The sequence below is a fragment of the Phaethon aethereus genome, assembly GCF_964289735.1.
Source record: "Phaethon aethereus genome assembly, chromosome: 2".
NCBI lineage: Eukaryota > Metazoa > Chordata > Aves > Phaethontiformes > Phaethontidae > Phaethon > Phaethon aethereus.
This window is the reverse complement of record NC_138582.1, coordinates 46,594,912-46,617,124: the sequence shown is the minus strand read 5'-3', so window position 1 is coordinate 46,617,124 and position 22,213 is coordinate 46,594,912. Positions and strand designations below refer to the sequence as shown.

General features: G+C 35.1%; 1 protein-coding gene across 1 annotated transcript in view; it reads left to right on the top strand.

Moving 5' to 3' along the window:
- SNTG1 (syntrophin gamma 1) overlaps nt 1–22,213 on the top strand; it is a gene marked incomplete at both ends in the record, with an annotated part of 164,040 nt that overhangs the window by 73,872 nt on the left and 67,955 nt on the right. The window contains one exon of the mRNA XM_081996425.1: nt 13,360–13,398. Within this exon, the coding sequence (XP_081852551.1) occupies nt 13,360–13,398 (39 nt within the window). The remainder of the gene's footprint in view (nt 1–13,359; nt 13,399–22,213) is intronic.

Here is a 22,213-nt window from a genome sequence, read left to right as displayed (position 1 = left end):
CGATGTCATGCCCAGGACATAAACTGGAGTTGGCCGGGGGGCGGGAATTGCTGCTCAGGGATGGGCTGTCGATCACCAGGTGGTGAGCAATTGCTGTGTTGGGCATCACTTGTTCTTGTACGTTCCTTTGTCGGTATTATTATTGTTGTTATCATTGTTGTTTCCTTCTCTCTTGCTGTCCTATTAACCTGTTTTTAGCTCAACCCACAAGTTTTTCCCGATTCTCTCCCCCATCTCACTGGGGGAGGAGAGAAGTGAGTGAGTGGCTGCGTGGTGCTTAATTGCTGGCAGTGCTAAAGGAATGCTAAATCCCAACACCAGTACTAAAGAACTTTTTTACATTTTTGTATATGAACACTTATAATGAAAAATCAATAGATAGCCATGTTCTGTAAGATGCATACTCTACTAGTCCACTGGAAAGAAAAGAAAGTGCAAGAAGGGACATGGCTAAATGATGAACTCTTCATTAACCTAAAACACAGGAAAGAACAGAGTAAAATTTGTAAGTAAGGGTGGTCTCCAGAAGTATCGCATGAGTATGTAGAACTAGAAAAGTGGTAGAAGTAGGTGAGATTTCCTGAACTGGGAAGCCGTAAGGGTGAAAAGAAATAGTTTTGATATACACCAATGATAACAGAGAGGACAAGCAAAGGGTTGGTTCACTGCATATTGAAAAGAAAATTATTGGTAAGCAATGACAAGAAAGTCAAAGTATTGAATGCTCTTTTGGATAAGAATTTAGTCAAAATATCAGTTGTAAACAGATGATTGTCACCATTTATAAGTGTTACACAATCTTGAATAATGTCAGAGCATGTTAGAGACCAGACAGGGGACTAGTTATACATTAACAAGAAGAGTTTTAATTATACACATTCTTTATAATTCCGACTGTGTCCTAATTAAATTACTCATAAGCTACACAAGACTGAACTTCTGTTCTAAATCCATTTGCTGAGTACAGAAATTTTCTAGATTAAATAAATAACAGTAAAGTAGAAATGATGAATTTTGTATGGCTTAGAACACCCAATGAATATGTTTTCAGGGTAAAACCTGTCTTTATATAGCTATGACTTCATTTCATTACTCTTTTTTCAGTCATGGCCAGCGCAAAACGAAATATTTTGCAAATCGTATTGTATGTGTTAATACACACCCAATTACTGCTAGGAGCAGTTAGTATTCATAGTGAAAGAGTAATTATATATTTGATATAGGAATTGCTGCCTTCATTTATCTTTGGAATGTTTTTCTTCTTGGGCTTTGAGCTTATGCTCTCACAGCAGCCTCTGCTTTACAAGTAGGCATGATATTATTGAGACATTTAATTGCTTTGTTCAGTTCTATATTCTCCAAATATAGAGATTATATATCACCATTATCCAAATATAGAGATTATATATCACCATTCTGATATATATTACTATTTTAAGTGTTATTATAATAATGTCAAGTTTTTACAGCTAATTCACACATCCTGACAATATATAGCAATGTAACCACATATGATTTTACTCATTATATATCATCTGTTTTTGTTGCAGTTTGACATACACATTTCACTTGTTGTAAATTATAGTTTTTGTGGTGTTCTACTCATGCCATTGTCTTCATGGTTCATGACACCTTTGCAGAATAATTGTTTTCTGATTTTTCTTTTAACTATAGTGCTGTAGTAATTTTCTGAGCATTGTGTCTGCCATGCCTTTTTCTTTCAAGAAAGATAGATGTCCATGGTTGATAAATAAAATAAGCTTTCAGAAATACCAGAAGATACGTGAGAAAACCCATATTTACAAGGACTTTTGCTTAGTACTTTTTAATGTATTCTTAATTATGAGGTAAAATTGGAGATAAGTAGAAGGAACTGTATTCTTTAGAAGAGAACTAAATTCAAGACTTCAAGCTAATGGCTCAGCAGCTTGTTAAGAGGCAGAAGGTTAAGGAGAGCCTGGTCTTTCCTACTTAAGGTAATGCAGAAGCTTTATGTTTCTCATTGAAAACCATCCCGGAGTATAACTGAATACAGTGCTAGAATGAGTCTGTGAGAAATCTGAATTAAGTGATTATTACACAACAGTGAGCCCTGTTGTGTATAAGGAGGAGGGACTAGAAGTATTTTACAAAATAGGAGGACATGACCTTTCAATATAAAAGTAATTTTGTAGTGCTTCAAGAGAAATTTAAATGATTAGTTATAGAGCCGAACAGTGAGCTTTCAGCAGAAACAAGTACTGAAAACCTAAGGTTTTTATACCTATATCTGAGTGACATATGGAAAAAATTAATTATTTTTTTAGTATCGGATTTACCCATTGTGTCAATACCTAGCTCATTATCATGTGAACCTAATGTCTCAACAGCTGTTTCATACTATGTCAACCAAATTATTTAAGTAATGTAATGCCAGGTGATTTTTTTAGCTTACTTACAAGCAGTTTGTTATCTGGTGCTGTCAGCCAAATTGTCTCGTAAATATTGCTGTTCTTCCTGAGAACTCCAAGAGAATAAACGTGTGTAATTCTTCTAGACAGAAAAAGTGAAATGTGACACAATACAACAAAGACTACGTGTTCCTGTAATTTTGTTTTTAATCCACTCAAACTAAACTATTGCTCTCTACAACTAGCTGAAAGGAGATGTCATGAGGTCGCTGGTGGTCAATTCTCCCAAGTAATAGCAACAGAATGAGAGGAAATGGCCTCAAGTTGCTCCAGGGGAGGTTTAGATTAGAAAACTCTTTACTGAGAGAGTGGTCAAACGTTGGAATGGGCTGCCCAGGGAAGTGATTGAGTCACCATCGCTGGAGGTGTTCAAAAAACACGTAGATGTGGCAGTTCAGGACGTGGTTCAGTGTGCCTTGTGGTGTTGGGCTGATTTCAGAGGTCCTTTCCAACCTTAATGATTCTGTGATTCTATAAAATAAACAAACTTGGGTTGGCAGTGGGGTGGTGGAAGATATAATACCTGTAAAGACTACAGAAAGCCTCTTTAACTTTATTGCCTCAGATAAAGGTATTTGTCTATGCCACTGGGAACTGGCCAGTTTATTGAACTTTGCCAGCAGGAATTCGTTTAGATCGATATGCTATGGTATAAGTATTAAATGTATTTTAAAAAGCCCTAGCTACATTTCTATGTGACATTAGGTTCTGTCAAGAGGGTTCTCTCATGTGTTATATATAATTGTGTATAATTCCCCATTTCTTCTGCCATTTTACTACCTGCTTTGTCTTATTAAATGCCAGAGTGTGAATTGCAAATGTTGTTATCTCTACCAAAGTGAGGAGTCCTGAAATAATGCAAACTTGTCTAATTGTAAACTCTTCATGGGCAAGGTCAGAAGCCTGCTGATAGACTGAGAACATAGGAACAAACTAGGTTTAGCTGCAGTCTTTAGCAAGCTGCCTCTCATTCTGTTTCAGCGAAGTCAGAGTGAAAAGGCTGGCCTGGGAAGAGGGACCTAAAAGGCAACGAGCCATGTGACTGAGTAGAGCAACTAAAAACCTGTGAATAGTACTTTTAGGGGGAAGGAAAACAGGAAAGTAATGAGCTTCAACAAGTATACCATGTACAGAGCAAACTAAGGGTGAGAATATAAATTCTCTTACGAGGCTTTTGGGTTTTTTTTCCCCAGCACCTGCTAATGGTGCAAGAGGAAATTTTAGGCGGCAGCCAAACTACAGATGTCTCAATCCAAATCTTAAACTGAATTTGTAGGAATTATGGTTTGCAGTTCCCTTCCCAAAGAAGGCTAAAAAGGGAGGAGCATGCCTCATTTGGAGCATACCTGCTAATGAAGGTAGGTAGAGAAATTATATGAGAAAGCTGTGAAACTGAATGAGATCTGGAATTGGAAGGTGTGGATAAGATGATTGGCAACAAGCCAGGAAGACCCGCAATACCACCTACGGTGAATGAAGAAAACCTGGCTAACAAGAGATTTCTACTTACAGATCTTCTTCATAGGAAAATGGTCCCTTCTCAGGCAGTGTTGCATTACAATGCTGCCTGCAGAAACTGAAGTTTCAAGCCTAATGACAGAGTGGAGAAAAAGTAAAATGAAAACCTGGCAGGCTGGAAAAGCTGTGAGATTAATGATCACCCTTCTCATGAGGAAGAGATGTATTGGTCATGAGTGACTCACTCCTATGTGCGATGAAAAGTTTGGTCTAGTGACTGGACTTAACATTGTAGGAAGCCTTCTGTCTCCCAGGAGCTTAAATCTGAGGTATGTTGCCAAAGCCATCTAGCCAAATGACAGTTAACTGGGACTGTGCATTCACGTGGGCATGACCGATTTCAGTGTGACTCTAAGCAGAAGTGACTGCGAGACTCTTGGAGGAAGGCTGAGGGGGTCAGAGCTGTTGTAATGTGCTAGTCAATCCTCCTGGTCATGTAGGAAAAATGTGTCCTACAATGCTCGTATGCAGAAGCAATGTCACTACAGAGGGCTTTGGCGGCTTTGACAATAGCATGAACTTGCAAGAAAATACAGGATGAAATGGAAATGCTTAGCCTGAAGGAGAGAGTAATGTTTCAACTTTAGAAAAGCTACACAAAGAGCAAGCAGTTTCTTCTTTGTTTCTGTGATGGATTACATGAGTAATAATGGGCTTAAACTGCAACCAGAAAGAGTCTGTTCTGATATAAGGAAAATTTCCAGTGCTAAGTAGAGCTGTACTTGCTAACAGTTAAGTATGACTTACGTAATGACTTAAGTAATGACTCATAAGGCATTGAGAGTGCCATCATGGCAGGACTGTACAAATGGGTTGGGCAGACAGCTTTGATCTATTGAGTTGCTTTTTAGCTGTATGTTTCTATTCTTTTGTATTATCATGCAATGAGCATGGTAATACACATCACATCAACACTTGTGACTGCATTCAGAAATCCTAGGATAAAAAAAACTATGGCTACCATTAGGCTAAAGTTTTTCCCCCATTTCTTTGGCATTCTGTGAAAACTTTTGGAAGTAAATACTATATATGAGATATTATATTGTCTACATTCTATGTTGTAATGAAATTTTAAGCGAAAAGTAAAATTGTAACTGGAGTTACCTACTTTATTTAATTTCTTTAAGAAATCAGAAAGTATGAAAACTGATGTTTTAAAATGCAAGAGACGTATATCAATTTTTAACAATTTAATGATCTGGTTTCTGCTGGAAGAATGACATGGGGTTGCTCATTCTGTGGTAATTACTGGTGGACAGAGCAGCTAAGAGCGGCAGACCTGTTAATCAACCATCCAAACCAGATAATCAACCAACTGACTGATTATTTGTGCTTAGATAATTATTCCCATTGAAACACGTCCTTGTTAAATACCAATCTCATCACATCAAGTGCTGTGTCACTCTAACACTAGGTACATACAGTACACACTCATTTTCAGATTTGATTTTTCCTTCATTACTTTAACTTCCTTATTAGCTGCTATGAATTACCAAAATTATAACATAAATAATTTCTAAATGAGAAAAAAAACAAACCTTGTTTTTTTCTATATGTGTATTGTCTTGTTTGTCATCATCCATGTTTCACAACGAGCACAAATATTATAATGAATTAAATGTCATTCTTGCATACTATGTTTACCCTTGTAAACTATATATCAGATTTGAAAAAAATTATTCCACCTCCAAAAAGAATTCTGACTATATCAATGACATTTATTAATCATATCTAGCACACTTGTTTAATAAAATTATTTTCCTCTTCAACAGTTTGCATATTCAAGTATTTATCATTGGTGTTTGTACAGGCAGATGTGTATTACTGTCATGATTTTGTGAATGAGAATGATCCAGGGTTTTCTTCACTGTGCTCTTGCTTCAAAATCTAGTTCTTTTCTTTGTGTTAACCTCGTTCTTTTGACAAGTGCAGATATCTTGAATCTCTCGGGTGTTGGACTTTTGTTCTAGTAATGTTTGAGGATGTAACTGCTGCTTTTGCATATCATCATCTACTAAACCAGTCATTATGACCTGCAACTCCTACCATATTCTGAACTTCAAATATTATTTTGCATTGTTCTCAGTCAAACTTAACTAAAGTATAGCAACTCAAGCATACTATTTTACACTAACTCATGTTGTGAAGTTTGGAACTGTAGGATCCCACAACCAGTCACAGATAGGCTGTGGAAACGAATTGTAGATTTCTAGTGCCAAGCATTATCTTCCAACTATTAAACTTGCTTCCATGTTGCATCTTTCTCTTAGCAGTGAGTTTGGAAAGTTCAGAATTTCTTTTATTTAATTTTTAACAGAAGTCTTAATCACTATTTCACAGAGGAAGGTTATAGCAAGAGCTAAAAAGAACATTACTGAAAAATAGGGTGGAATTTAAACAATTCTTTCCTTGAATTTTGGGAATTCGGAGAAAAATAATAAAATATTTATTCTGGAGGCCTCTGATAACTTCTAGACTCTAGTATTTCCAGCTATAGAAGATATATAATTTTAAAGTATTTTGAATATAAGTGAATTAGAATTCATAATTTAGAAAAGATTAGCTAGGGGAATCTGGAATAGTTATACTTCAGATGAAAGTCCTTGGTATCTTCAAAGGAAGAATGGATTGATAGTTGCTAGGTACATTACATCTTTACTCAGGAATCTATATATGTTTTCTTAACAAGAAATAAAACGGATTTGAATACCTATGAAGTATTCAGATGGATTTCCATTACAAACTGTTTTTCTTTGGTGGATAGTAAAATTGTTTTAAATTACAAATGAAAGAAGTACTCAAGAGGGTTATATTTCACCATTTTGTGAGTAGATGTTTTACTGATTATTACCTACACCAGCTTTTTTACTCTTACTGTGATTGATAGTACAGTAATCATACTCCAATGAGCAACCACTATTGTGATATAAAACACAATTATCTAGTTGCATTTCTTTATCTGAAGCAATGTTTCTTGTACCTCCATCTGGGTAATTTTTTTCATATTTTTTCAATTCTTACTGTTCACAGTCTTTCTAGTAAATCTTCAGTAGAGAGGCATATGTTTCTTACTTTAAGATGGGACCATAATAGCTTTTTCAGGCATTGGCTTTCAGTTGTTACCATTGTCTCTTTAATAATATGCATATTGCTGCTGGTATTTTAATTATGGAGATTCACTGTTGTTAATCTGTGTTGTTTGTAACACAAGTATCTTCTTTAAAGAAAGACAATAGCAATATTATTATTAAGGTAATGCCCAAACTTATGAATAGGTGTTAAATATAGAAGGATTAAATTATTTGTCTGTTAAGTGAACTTTTTTTTTTAAATTTATTTAAAAGTAATTGCAGTCCCATTACTGGAACATCACAGATGTGTAAACACTATGTTTTGTGCTTTTGTCCTTAGGGCTCCCACTATACTTTCATGTAATAGGCACAAAACTGGTATTTCTTTGTAATAACCATCCGTTACTGCTGTGCTGGTACAGTTCAATGCATCACTGCATCCTTTTGAGTGAGAAGGGAAATGAGCAGGTTTGCAATCATAGTTCAGATGGCCATTTGTCCTTCGATAGTGCTCTTACATGCCATGAATTGATAATAACTCTCAATAAGCAGATCTTTTCTTTCCAAACATCAGTTCAAGACCTTTTAGGAATGATTTGTATTCAACTGATTTGTTTTTTTGGGAAGCATTCATGAGTCTTAACAGCCACTCTTTGTTGTGTTCAAAAGTATTTATCAAATATCTGCATGTATGGGAGCTCACCAAAACATGCACGCTCTCTGTATACTTTGTACAACTGGCTACTACAAGGGCAGTCAGTACAAGAATTTAAAAGGAAGCTTGTAGAAGTGTAGGAGTGCTTTCCAGATGAGACCTCAAGACTATATCAGGCCTTTCTTCCTCTACTTACATGTAGGATTCAAAGGAAAACTTTTAGTGTCCAGGTGGATTAAGATCTTTAAGTGCTAGTATTGAACCAGGAACAAAGATCCATCTAGTCCTGTGTCTGGTGATAGCAAAAATGTAGTTATATTTTCCTTTGTCTTTCCAGCCACCTGCTACTTTGTGACTTCTTCAGTCAGCTGATAAAGGACTTCCTAAATTATGCCTACTGTGTTTTAATTGTCTATATTCTTTAAAAGCATTTGATCTCTTTTTGTAATTGTTTGACTCCTAAGAGAGATTTTATAACATTTATTATGTAAGTTGAAACATATATCGTCTTGTTTCTTACGTTTGTTCTCATCTACAGACCATGGTGAGAATGATTCAGCCTACAGGGATCTATAGGAACAGAGTCTAAAGCAGAGGTCATGTTTACGCTTATGCATTATTCAGTATTGTATCAAGCCTCTCCTTCATACAAATGTTCATATATTCTTGTTTCTTCCCTTTCTTTCTTCAAGGAACTCGATGCTGAGCTCCTTCAGGCTGAGTGCATTTGCAATCCTGTGCAGCTAGTCTTGAGAAAAATCTCTATTTCAGCATGGAAATACTAGAAATCATGGCAGTAACCCCAATCTTTCTATCCTTTGAACCATTTAGCTAGTAAAATGTGATCAACAGACAATAAAGAATGGCATCATCCCTGGTAGGTCAGGACGCAGACATAAATGTTGCATTAAATACTTCCTATGCTCCCATATTTTCCAGAACACATTGACAGATCACTTTGCATATCGGAGCTTATATTTTCAGCCTGAACTCTAAAATCTACTACAGCTTGTAAAACCAGCACCAATTCCTACATTCAGTCTATTGGCAGTTATACATATATTTGAATCTATTCACCGATGCATGATGTATTTCATGTGAACCATTGCACGTTTTTTTCAAATTTTCTGTGATTCCTTTCAATGCATGTATACTCTTGGATAACAAAATTTCACAACCTTACCACAACTTACCTATCACATTGAACATACAAAAGCCTAGCAAGGACAGAAAATAAGACTAACCAACTAAGAATTCCAAATGTTAGTTATATGTTCTTTCTTACCCATTCATTAGCATAATATTATCACAGCATGGATTCATGTTTTTTTCCAAAGTGCTCCAAATTCTAATGATCTTTTTACCTGTTCACAATCACAATAGCATGAACTGTATTGTTGCTTTAATGAATGAGACAAAGTTAAGAACTATGTAATGAATTTACATTCCTGTCAAGCTATTATATTTTAATTAGCTGGTAATGAATGTAAATCACCAGTTATGTAACGCAAACAATTGATGAAGAAGGCTACAGAATCTAAATTGTTTGGGGAAATCCAGATATATGGCCAGAATAAATATAAATAATAAGGTGTTTTTTTAATTCAAAAATTTCTGATAAGGAAGGAGAGCTGGAAAGTTACAAGACATCTACAGGCTGGAAGAAAATGATAAAACAAATCATATGTGAAAGTGTGGGAGAATCTGATCTACTAAGTCAATAAAATTCTAAGTAGGAGCTGGTGCCCACTCATTCCAAACATTGCCCTTCAGTCTTGGCTGTTCCTGTAGTTACTCCAAGCGAATTGTGCCTGTCAAGTTCTCTGTCCTGACAACTAACATCTACTATATTATTCCTTCTTGCAGAGGACCAGTTGTGATACCTGAGATTCACACTGTCATTAATTGTGTTTCCCGGTATCACATTAGAACTGTGAGCCTCTCATTTGCAATACAGTTTTTCAGGAAATAAGATTAAAGCAAGCATAGGATACACAGAGTTTTCAAGTGTATCATTGATTCTATTTAAATTTTTAAGAACTGGAAAAACCTGGAATCAATGCCCTTATCTCTAGATCGCACTGCACTTAGGAGTCCTTAGGGTGGTATGTGCTCATTGAAAGGCACATTTCGTGATCATCTCATGAGGATCCTGTGATTACACTAGAATAACAAATGTCATTAAAATAAATAGACAACAAAGGTCAAACAAACCCATAATAAATAGCAGTTCTGAGATTACACTTTAAAATCCTCTTATGGAAAATGAAAATAGTTATTGCAGTGCTATTTGCTCAAAGAAGCTCTGAAATAGTATCTCAGAGGATTGAACAATTCAGTTCAGTTTCAACTGAATGTGAAAGTTTAAAACACAGTTTTTGTGAGCTTGATCAGCCTTTCAGCAGAGACCAACAATAATAGGGTAAAATTCACATGAAAAGATAATAGTATGTAAGGGTATTCTTCCGGATTACTGTTTCTCTGGCATGAAGACTGTTAAATGAAATAAAATAAAATTAAAAAAAAAAAAGAAGCTGCAATCATTGTGCACACCTGAAGCCAAAGCCCGCTCATCTGCTTACCCTGCTGAGGAGTGGTGTGTTCCATGTTCTTCTTTGTTTCTTCTGCAGAGCAGGCACAGCCATCACCGTGAAAAGTATTCATCTGTGGTGGCATCACCTAGTGCACAAAACTAACTGAATTTGACCATGGTGCATTCTTCTCTATGTCTCACCTCATCTCATCTCTCTGTTGAGTATTCTTCATGGCTATGATGTCCTAACATATTTGGCCAGCTGAATTTTTGGAACGTATCTAGTCATATATGTTTGTACCTTTATCACAATGAATTATGCTTCAAACAATTCTTCTATAACTTCTGCTAAAATCTATTCTTCTGTTATTGGTCTCATATCACTTACCTATTTATTAATCAGATGCAACATGCTGCAGAGACCTTATTTTTGATGCCTCCTTCCTCCTTCCACATTTAGGCAATTAACAAATCCCAAACTACTTTCTCTATGGTATTCTTAGATTTGTTTTCCTAATCTGCAGTTACAGAAGTTGGACCAGAATAGAATTTCAACCCTCAAGACCTGTTTTTTGAACATGAAGTAGAAGCAAGTAGTTCTTGCTAGCTTCAGTTCACCTTTCATAAGGATTCCTTTATCCTAGAATTTGTTTACTAGCTTCTTCTTTTGTCTCCTTTTGTGCCATTCCTGATTTTTTATTGCTCTGGATAAACACATTTTTCTAAAGAATGTTCTCAGAGTGCCTGCCTTTCTTTCTTAGTGTAATACCTGCCAGAGTATTTTATTTAAAAATATTTTGTGCATATATGTTTGCAGTGTATCATACTGGTGTCCTCTGATGAGAACAAATGTTATTCATTTTCATCAGTTGCATAGCATTGTGTGCTGTGACTGTGCTTAATAAATAATAATATTACAATGAGTTCAGTAATGTTATGGAAGAATGAAGGAGCATTTCTCTTTTAGATAATCTATCAAGTAGCAGAAGATATTTTTCTCTCTTTTCATTTATGAAAAATATTTACATTTAGATTTTGATTCCTAAGGATTGGTGGATCTGGATCATCTGTAGATTAAATGTTACTCAGTGTATTTTGTAACATGCTGGGAAGAACAATGTTGACTAATGTTTTTCTTTCCATATACTGAAGACAGTGTATCTCATAATCTTAAAGAGCAGTGACTTCAGCTGCCTAATTGTAGAACTTTTTTGAGTTTTGTGTAAAGTCCAACGTTTATGCAGGTGAATGATAAACATTTAAGATGTTTCTAAAACTAATCACACTTAGCAATTTTCAGTTCCAGGTAGAACCGAACACCTATAATGCAGTTTGCAAACTATAACATAATTAAAAATAATGCATTTCAAGAAATCGCCACCATGTTACCTGAAAGATAAGCATGATTGTTTTAATTAACCAAAGTAACAACAGTTAAAACAACTATGCAATGTAGGTGCTTAGATCGTACTTTAAAAAATGAGCTGGAAATTTTTGAATGAGAAAATAATGTTCGGATCGTGCATTTACATTTCCCAGGAACATTTAAAAGTACACAACGCTCATAATGTAATTTATTGCTTTTAAAAAATGTAATCCCTATAAATGAAGTAAACAAAAATACTATCAAAATATTTAATATATAACTGTAACTTGCCCCTAAAGAGAAATTTTCTGTATTTTGTTTAGAATAGTAAAATCTCTTTTTCTTGACAGTGTTCTTTCATAACTTAAATTTTTCACAGTATTGGCTGTAGTTTTTGCTTAAACTTGAACAAAGTACGCAGTTTAGTATTTTTGAAGAAAGGAGGAAACTGAAGCTGATGTATATGCAGGAAATAAGGGTGGAAAAGTTCTTCTGATACTTTTGATTCAGGATACATTTGAAAACCAACTGAAATTGCTTGCCAGCATGTTCTTGACAGTGAGAGATATCCTTTGATGGAGAAACTGTGGGATGTCAGTGACAGACTTACAGACTTGCTCAGTATTTGCATGAAGAATGCAAAGAGGTTACCACTGCAGCAAACCGCCTGTTTTTAAAGTCTGCAAAACACAGTGCCATTCACATCTCTGCATATAGTTGTTTAGAGATGATATTGTAAACACTGGAAGAAATTCAATGATGATTTTTCTTTTCTTCTAAAAAGAAATCATACCTTTGGTTGAAGCAGTCTAAATATTACTCTGAGATTTCCTGGCTTTCAGGGCTATACAACTAATTCTTAGTTGACAATGTCTTTAATTAAAAGATGTGTTTTATTTATTTACCCATAGCTATGAAAAAGAATTGTGAAAAATTAACATAGGGGAGCAAAAAATAAATTCCTCGATATTAAGTATCTGTCATAAATGCACATGGTAGATTTACGAGGTTTGCTCAAAAGCATTCAGGGCTTATGTTTAAAATAAAAAAGAACATTTTTGTTCTACTAATGTCAGGAATGGGTATGTTCCACATTTAATTCTCCATTTATTGGACACTTTTGTCTCAGAAAGATGGCAGTGTTTATTTAGATGGAGTCAATGATCTGCAGGGCTAAATACAAACTCCCCATGAATCAGGTGTCTCAGACTGTTTTCCTCTTTACATTTTACCTGGGGGTATTGTTGAACGTTTTAAGAAAAAATCACGTGAACAATTTTCAAAACTGATTTTGAACACTTAATTTTGCACCTAGGATACAAGGCTAGAGTAAGGGATGTTTCAAAGGCTATTCCAGTCCAATTTTCCATCAGTCTTTAAGGAAAGGAATTTGCTTAAAGCTTGATGACTTTAGTGGATGGTAGTAAGTAGTTCTGAATTACGTATATACTTAAATACTATATAGTTTATGTTATAGCTTCTAATCAGAGAAAAGCAAAAGACATAATGTTGTAGAATTCAGAAATAATTTTTGCATTTCTCCTTTCCTGTATTCTGAACAGCAGAATGTACTACACAGTGACCACAGAAATGTCCCATTATTCACATGAGCTTGTCAAGGATTTCAGTCTTTTTATTGCAAGAGATTTTTTTTATTTGCGTAATTTTGGAAAGGAGTGTCTGATATATGTCTCTCAAATCCAATGTTTTGTTTTGTTTTCTTCTAATGACTGAGTATTAATCTATTTCTTTATTGAATTTTATAGATTAAAAAAATCAACAGGAATTTTCCCGTTAACCAGCAGGTAAGAAAAAGAAAATTTGGGGTTAATTTATAATTCTTATTTCAACTGTATTTAATTGTGTGGTAGCTGTGCATTATTCTAGCTCAAGAATTCTCAATAGATTTTCCTTAGCGAGTACCTTGCTGCCTCAAAATGGGCATTTTTTTTCTAAAGTAGGGAACTGGAGTGTTTGGTCAAAGTAAGATCATGCCTAGTCTTTTCAAATTGACCTCTTTAATGCATCTCTCTCTCTCTCTCTCTCTCAAAATTTTCTTCAATCTTACCCATTTTACTGTAAAAGGGGGAATGGGATTGTAATGCTTACCGAATTACCCAGTACCCATCAACATTCTAAAATTCTAAAAATGTATGAATTATGTTGTCCTAATGAAGGCATAAAAAAAAAATATTTGCACAAGGTTATGGAGAAAGCCAGTAGCAGAATTTGGAACAAACTGAATCATTGGACTGGCTACAAGATTATCCATTGGCAGTCTCATATTACAGGAAGGCACTGCAATGTCTTAAAGAAAGGCAGTAAGATTCCTTGAACAGAGATGGTTTCTTGCAAAGTGCATCATGAGCACAATTGCTGCTCTTGTCTACAGCTGTGTATTGGGTGATTGGATTCATGGGACAAAGGAATAAAACTGTGTATCTTGTGAAATCTGCTCTTTCCACTTTTTTTTTTTTTTTTAAAGAAGCAAACCTATGGGCAGCTTGAAGTTAAAGGCTGAATTTCTGAGGTTCTACTTGCTAGACACCATAGTAAGAATGGACAACAGCCACACGTCCTCAAAAGGATCAGCATATATTTTAGAAAACTATGTAAACAAAGAATGAATAAAAATATTCAGGGTAAAACTCAGTACACTGTAAAGTGATCAAAGATTCATTTGGAACATAGTCTGTTCGATACTACAGTAATGCCATTGACTTTTCTGTTTATAGCACAACAGTTGAAAATGTGACCGTTTTGTGGAGGGCTACTTATCACAGAGTACATGCATAGTAAATTAAACCAGTTATTAAGTATGCATGTGATGTGTATAACAGCTATTAGATAATGGAGATTTAATTTTAAAGAAACTTGTAATAAGGGAAAACAGAGAAATCTGATTCATCAGAAGGAATAAATTCCTTCCTTGTAGGAGACAAATATGTATAGAACTGAGCTGTAAACTTGCCTTCAGTAGGACAGATTTGCGGGAAAAAAGTGCTTTCACCTCCTTTACACCACATCTTCAGACAGTCAACATATTTCTCAGTTGCCTGTCTCTGGTCCAACTTTATTAATATGGAATTATTAATATGGAATTATGTTGACTGTAACCCACAAGGGAGGGGGTATTACTATTTTGTTTGCTGTTTTCTTCAAGAGAAGGTCCACAAATCATAATAAATGACAACAATAATAAAAACAACAACCACCACCACAACAACTACAAGGGTATGTATAAATCAAGTTAGAATAAATAATAAGCAAATAACAATAAACAATTAGGTACATTTTTATTTGCCCTTGAGTCTCAATTCTTTGTCTGCACTACAATTACTCAGATTTTTAGATACTTCTATCTCCTGAAGTCACAGAAAGGAAGAGGTTTGTCATATTCAGCAATTGAAGATAACACTTGCATTTGAGCATTTTCAGAACAGTTTCTATAATATCAGTTATTGGGACTGGCAAAGAAATGTTCCTATCTCAAAAGAAGGAAAGAAAAAATGCCTAGTAAACAAAAAATTGTTACCTAGCTCCATTTTCATTCTTATGATTTACTTTGAAGTTATATTTTTGCTTTTATTACTGTTAAAAAGACAAAAAAATATAAACAACAATTATAATATCCCACCAGGCTAATATATTAATTCAGTGATCTCTGCTGTTTTGGAACTCTTGGCATGTGTGGTCAGTAAGGCATTTTCCTCTTCGTTAGAATTCCAGTGGAAAGCAAAAATAACTTTCTTGGCTTCAATAGTTTATTGGTCATGTTATCTGTTAGAACAGCCTGCAATTAATGTGTTCTTCTCTCATCAGCATCAATCACTATATTCCAAAGGAATTACCATTGACCTTTTCAAGAAAGTCAGCCAAAAGCTCAAAATGAAAAGAGAGAGGCTGCTTTGATGGGCAGTGAGACTAATAAAGTCTCACTGCCCATCAAATAATGGAAAAGTTTATTGATCTGTGGATGTCTTGAAATTTTAGGGCACGTTAATTTCAAACCTAGAATCCCTTTGGGTTTACCTTATGTAAAGAGGGTTGTGTTTTTTAATTGTAGAAGGAGCTAGGAAATATCAGCTAATTTAAGTTGAACAAGGTATTTCTGAGAAGAGTCAGAAAATACTACACAGATGTCAGATTAATTTCTGTCTTCTGATATGCAACAGACATTAACATGATATGCAGGGAAGGAGCAGGTCTTCTTACTTGTTACATTAACACATCATTATTTATATGAATATTAAATTATCATCTTGAATACTTTTGTCATCTTGACATTTATATTAATAAAATACATTTTTGTCTAAGAGGTTGACTAGCTAGTTTTAAATTCTTTCTGCAAGCACATCATGAACTCTGAAACTGATTTGATTAGGATTCTACCTCTAGAGTTTTTCTTATATATTGCCTAAAATGATTAGTCCAAACTGCAAACATGTTACCTGTTTAGGATGGAAATGCCTCTATGTCTTACCATATGCCCTATGCATCTTGTTTAATAAAAATAAAACAAACTGACAGTTTCTAAGCACCTATAATGACATTTTCAAAGTCAGTTTATTGAAAAACATCTATTGACTAAGAATTTTGAGAGTACTATCTTTAATCAATACAGGTGGAAAGGTTTGTATGATCATGTGGCTTTTCAGTTCTCCCTCAGTGACAAAATTTCTACAGCATATTTTACATTTCTTCCCTGTATATCTAAAAGATTCCTGATAAATACCGATAAATCTCAGTATTTAACCTTTTCTCTCAAATGTTCTCCTTTTGCTAAATAACCAGTTACTGAGAGGATTAATATCTTTCTCACACTTAGATATTGTTAGTATCAAAAATACATGGGAATATTTTGATTTTACACCTAAGCAACATCTAAGCAAAATTTTCCATAGAATTTTCCATCAAGTGGCAACATTGCAAGTTAATCTTTCAACTGCTGTCTTCATCCCATTACTATTAAAAAAAAAGCATACTTAATTTCACTTAATGAATATCCATGTGTTTTTTATGAGCACTAGCAGTGTAACTGAAGATTATTTTCACTTAGAATTTTTATATATATGTGCACATACATAAATATAAATAAAATTAGTATGTATATATATGTGGATTTTAATTAGTTGTGAAATGTAAAGGGGAGAAGGCAGTTGTCAAACTAGAGTCAAGGAACCAATCCAATTAGAATTCCTTTACGAATATATTCTTGATTTAGAGATGAAAATATCAGCACAGACAGATCCATTAGCATTACAATGAGGAAAAAAATAAAACTACATAGGAGTGGAAGCCAGTGTAACACTGATAGTGTTATCCAAATGTCTCAGTGTTGCAATAAGTTAAAAAAAGAGAAAAAGTGGTTAGAAAAGACTTGTTGAGTGCACATAATGTAGCAGCTTTCCTTTAAGGCAGTAATTGTGAAAATAGGTTTGTCTGGAAATGTATTAGATAGATATGATACATTTATTGGAAATTAAAAGTTCAATAATGATGAGCATTGATATGAAAGTAATAATTATATGGATAGCATGAAGCAATAAGAAGTTCTGAGAATGGTATTAATACACTTAGTAGTGGTGGAAAGATGATGCAAAAATTGCTGGAAGCGGACTGCACAGAAAAAGTATTGTTCAATGATGACAATGATGAAAAGAACACTTGAAGGTGGTAAAAAATTAGAAAATGGGTTGTGTTTCTATACTGGTACGATATGCACGGGCTACCTATAGTACCATCTAAGAGAGTATCTGTAAGTAGTTAAGAAAAAAAAAATGGTACTGATATCATAATGCATGTTTTAAATAAGCACTAAAAAAAATACCATGTCACAGACAACATTTCCATAATTCCAGAGGAAGAATTATAAAGACCTCATAGCAGAGAGACACGAAGAATAGAATATTTCAAGTTTTCAGCCAGAGGCTTCTCTATCTGACCTGCCAAAATGGGAGAGGAAACACAGGCATGTTTCCTTCTCTTGGAACTCATCACTGCTGTTCAGCTGTCACACTGATTACAGCAAATATCAGGTCCTGCAAGAGCCATCGTTAGGCAGGTGAGTTCTGAAAGCTGGCATTGACTTCCCTGCTAACCCTTTCCAAACAACAGTAAAATACACCCTACCTCAATAAACTGTGGTGTTGTACGGAAGACAAGCACTGCCCATTCCTTTTCAATTCCCAGTCTTTACATTAGCCACCATGAGTTTGCGAATGTGCTGAAAAATCAACTTGACAGCATCTGAAAAATCAGCATTAGATAGTCTTTCTCACAAAATCTCTGATCCTTCTCAGGGTGGGAAACCAAATGTATTGCCTCCACCTACTGGAGATTTTACTACACATTATAACCCTCATTTGCTATTTGGGTTTTACTGGGATTTGGCATTTACTGATTGCCATGCCAGGAGGATTGAATGGGTTACATCTGGTTTAGGTATGTAGTGGAATTCAAGGTTTAGATCTGAATCTTAGTCTGGCCTTCTGTTCTTATTCTCCTGCCTCTATATGTACAAATAACTACAATGTTTATAAACTGCAGTTGGGAAAGTCATAACTTTCTGATTGCACTTTTAACTTATTTTACTCAACAAGCTAGTGGTACAAAGCAGATTCAGTACCTGGCAAACCCAGGGAGCCGATTTTCCATTTTATTGGATTATGGCTGTGTTCACATACATTTTCAGAAGTGCAATAAATAGCATTTATCCTCTACTACACAGACAAAAGTCAAGTCTCAAGGTTTTGCATGAAACAGAGGTTAGAATATCTTGGCAGAGCAGCATTTAAAACTTTCTTTCCCATGCTGTATGTCTCATCTCTGTTAAGATGAACTCACAATAAAAGGATAGTGGTGAAGAATGCTATAATCCTTTAAATTGAACACTGTTTCTCTTCTATCTACAGGCAGCATGAACATTTTTGAAAGATTTGTCTTGTCTCTACAGAAGATAAGATATTCTCATTAGATAATTAAAATTTTCATTCTTAAGAAGAATCTTTCCCTCTAGAGTTTTCCTGCATTTATGGGAAAAGAATTGGTAGCTGTCCTGTTCAAAGTTAACAGTTTATAATGAGAATTATAGGAGAATGAGACAGAGAGTGCTTCCGTCTCCACAACTATGATTAACTCAGTTTTAAAACAACATCATGGCATCATGTGAACTGGTGCCACACTAAGGCAAGAAACGAGGGTATAATTGTGCATGTCAGATTCTGCAGCACTTAGTTGCCATGAATCCCAGTGTTTTGCAGGCATATTTAAATTCTTGATGAGGTTCACAAATATACATGGATATGCCCATTTTCTCTTGCTTTTGATATAATTTAATAAAAACTACATGCAGCAGTACTGGATCAGCTGTGTAATACCACCTCATATTCTGGTTTATTAGGCTGCTGTTCAGCTTGATTAAAGTTACGCAGTTAGAATAATCTGATTGAAAATCACTTCTAAAAGTTCAGCTCAATGAGTTTATTTAATGAAACTTAAGTTATAAACCCTGTATAAAGGGTTTATATTTATGAATACATGCAAATGTTAAGGTGGCTGGCTTGCCTGTCACTCAAGCCAGTGTCCATTGCTGCAGATGTGTTGCATCTCTATTACACTTAAAAAGGTGAATTGCATTGCTCAGGTGGACTGATAAGACAACATTTGTTCTAGTGATAAACACCTGTATGAAACACAGCACACACCATTTTAAATTTTTTTTAATTGCAGAATAATAACCTCCAAGATGACATGGCTGTTATATTAAAATTCTTGAAGTGGAATGATTAAACAGAGCGTTCTACTGAAAGGTGACATGTCCTCAAAATAAATCAAATCATTACTCTAGAAGTACATTAAGGACAGTGTTTTTGTCCCCTCTCCTTAGGTGTATTTTGTTTTCTTTTTTATTATTATTTTTTTCTTCCAGATCTTGCATGACTGTTGAATTAATCATTTTTCAATATGCCATTACTGTAGTTCTACAGAGTAGACATTCTGCAGCTCTTGACTGACAGTTATTGAACTTTCAGGTTTTATGGTACATCTGCTCTATCACCATCTGGTGTCACAGTAAGGATTTGATCAGGTTTATTTTGAAGGAAAATCTCTAGAATGAAGCTTCTATTGTTAAAGGTTTATAGAAACACACGGGGAGCTGATTTCTTGCTGTTAAATTAAGTAGAAGTGCACGATAGGGTGTAAATTATTGTGTGCTAATTCCCCACACTCGGCATGGATTATTACTCCATACCATAAACCCTTGAAAGGCTTATGTTGCTTAACAATTCTTTACTGAGCTTTCTGTAAAATAAAAGGAATATCTATCTATTTCTTTCTATATATTAAAATAAGTTTGTTTTGTTGACAGGAAATATTTTTCACTGAGCAGTTTCTTTATTTGTTTTAGATGCTTACTGAGGCATTCTCTATTATAAAAACTACACTTTCTTCCCTTTAAACTGTAGTCCAGAGTAGCTTTTGAACTTCAGGACATAAAAAGTTTTAGAAAGGCAATATACACCGTAGATTTTTAGAAATTTTAGGCTGAAGAAACCATGTTGACTTTTGAGAGGAAGGTCAGACTGCTTCCTGAAGATAGTGGATTACCTGATGAGCTGGATAGCATTGATGTTGTGAGTCATTTGATGCAGTTATTGGATAGCAATGCTTGTATCCTAGGGCTGCATACCCTATAGCTTATGAGAGGATGGAAGTAATTTGGACACCCGCTGGAAGTATAGATGATAGAAAAGAGTGATTAAATCAAATTCTTATTTAAATATAAAACTGTAAGTCTCAACCTGTGTATCAAATCTTTTCTGCATGTCCAGCACATTCAATTTTGTCTCAAGAATAGATTTCATCTTCATTTACATATTTTTCTCATTTATCTTCTCGTATTTATTTCTAATACTAACTCGCTAGTATAAGTATTACTTAGCTAATTTTTTCTGTCAGTCCCTGAAAATCACTTTCAGTAAAGTTAACTCTTGACTGACCGAATTTAGTGACCACATCCATGTTAGATCTGTGTTCAGATTTTAGTCAATACAAGGATAAATGTACTGTATTCTCCACTAAAGGCTTAAAAAGGGCAGATGAGAATGAAGGAAGTCTAAATGCCTTGCTCTTTTGTAGACATTTAAAACTGAGTGAAATATACAGACATGTCCCACAACCAGATGTTATTAAATGGAAATCCTAAATTGATAAACAGATAAACAAATTATACTTATTTTCTGGTTCTGGAAGAAGAGTTGTTCAAGATTACAGAGAGGATTTAGGAATCTGTGGGGAAGTGATGTGATGCCATTTGTTTCCTGAAGAATGGAGAACCATCAGATAAGATCCAAAAAAGCTGGGGTGTAGTGCTACCTGGGGCAGCTCATCAATACAAGTCTTTGTGGCTTAGGAATCTGTGCCAAAGCTTCATTCATGTCAGGTTCAAAGCTCTGAATGCTTCCATAAAGACTCTTTCTAAGAAACTAATCAAAGTTCCTACTCTAAATAAATAAGCAGATTGATAAATAGATAAATAAATACATATACTTTATGAAATAATATGTTTATGCCTATTTTTGGGTGACAGTCATGAGTTAAAAGCATGCAACTGGTAAGTGGATGGCTCAATCTACTGCTTTCCAGATTAAGGTGGATTCTTACCAGATCTTTCACCTTTACACTCCTCTCAGGTGTGAAATCAGGCTCTTTTTGGTCCCACAGGTCTTGTGTGTCTTTCTGCGTAGTGTCATAACTTCAACAGGAGCTCTATACCTCAGGTTTTAGCTAGATGGTTAGGTTAGAAGACGAAAGATACAGGTTTGACATGCTGAGTGCTGTAATTACTAGGTTGCCATAATAAGGGGTTTCCCTTTAGCTGCTACTTTCTGCAACAGTGTGATCTGTGTTCTGTTTATATGCATGACATAATTAAATCCTGCTTTATGTCTCTAAACGTATTTGGATCTGATATTTTGCCACGTACCCAAGAAATGGGGTATGTAACATAAACGGGCCAGTGAAAGGGATATCTGCAGTTTAAAAGACAGATTGGGGGAGTTGGATGTTTATGATGTCTGAGACTGGAAACGTAAGTAGCAAATGTTAAACCAAGAAAGGACCATTTTTTATTCTAATAGAATAAATCCTTGCATCTTTTTCATGTATTTTATTGTTGGACAGTCTAGTGCGTTGACCTTGGCTGGACACCAGGAGCCCACCAAAGCCACTCTATCACTTCCCTCCTCAGCTGGACAAGGGAGAGAAAATATAACAAGAAGCTTGTGGGTTGAGATAAGAATAGATAAGGACAAAAATTACTGTCACAGGCAAAACAGACTCAACTTGGGGAAATTAGTTTAATTTATTACCAATCAAAATCAGAGCAGGATAATGAGAAAAAAAACCCAAATCTTAAAACACCTTCCCTCCGCCCCTCCCTTCTTCTAGGGCATAACTTTGTTCCCAATTTCTCTACCACCTCCCCCCTGAGCGGCACATGGGGACAGGAAATGGGATTTGTGGTCAGTTCATCACACATCGTTTTCTGCTGCTCCTTCCTCCTCAGGGGGAGGACTCCTCACACTTCCCTTCGCCAGCATGGTGTCCCTCCCACGG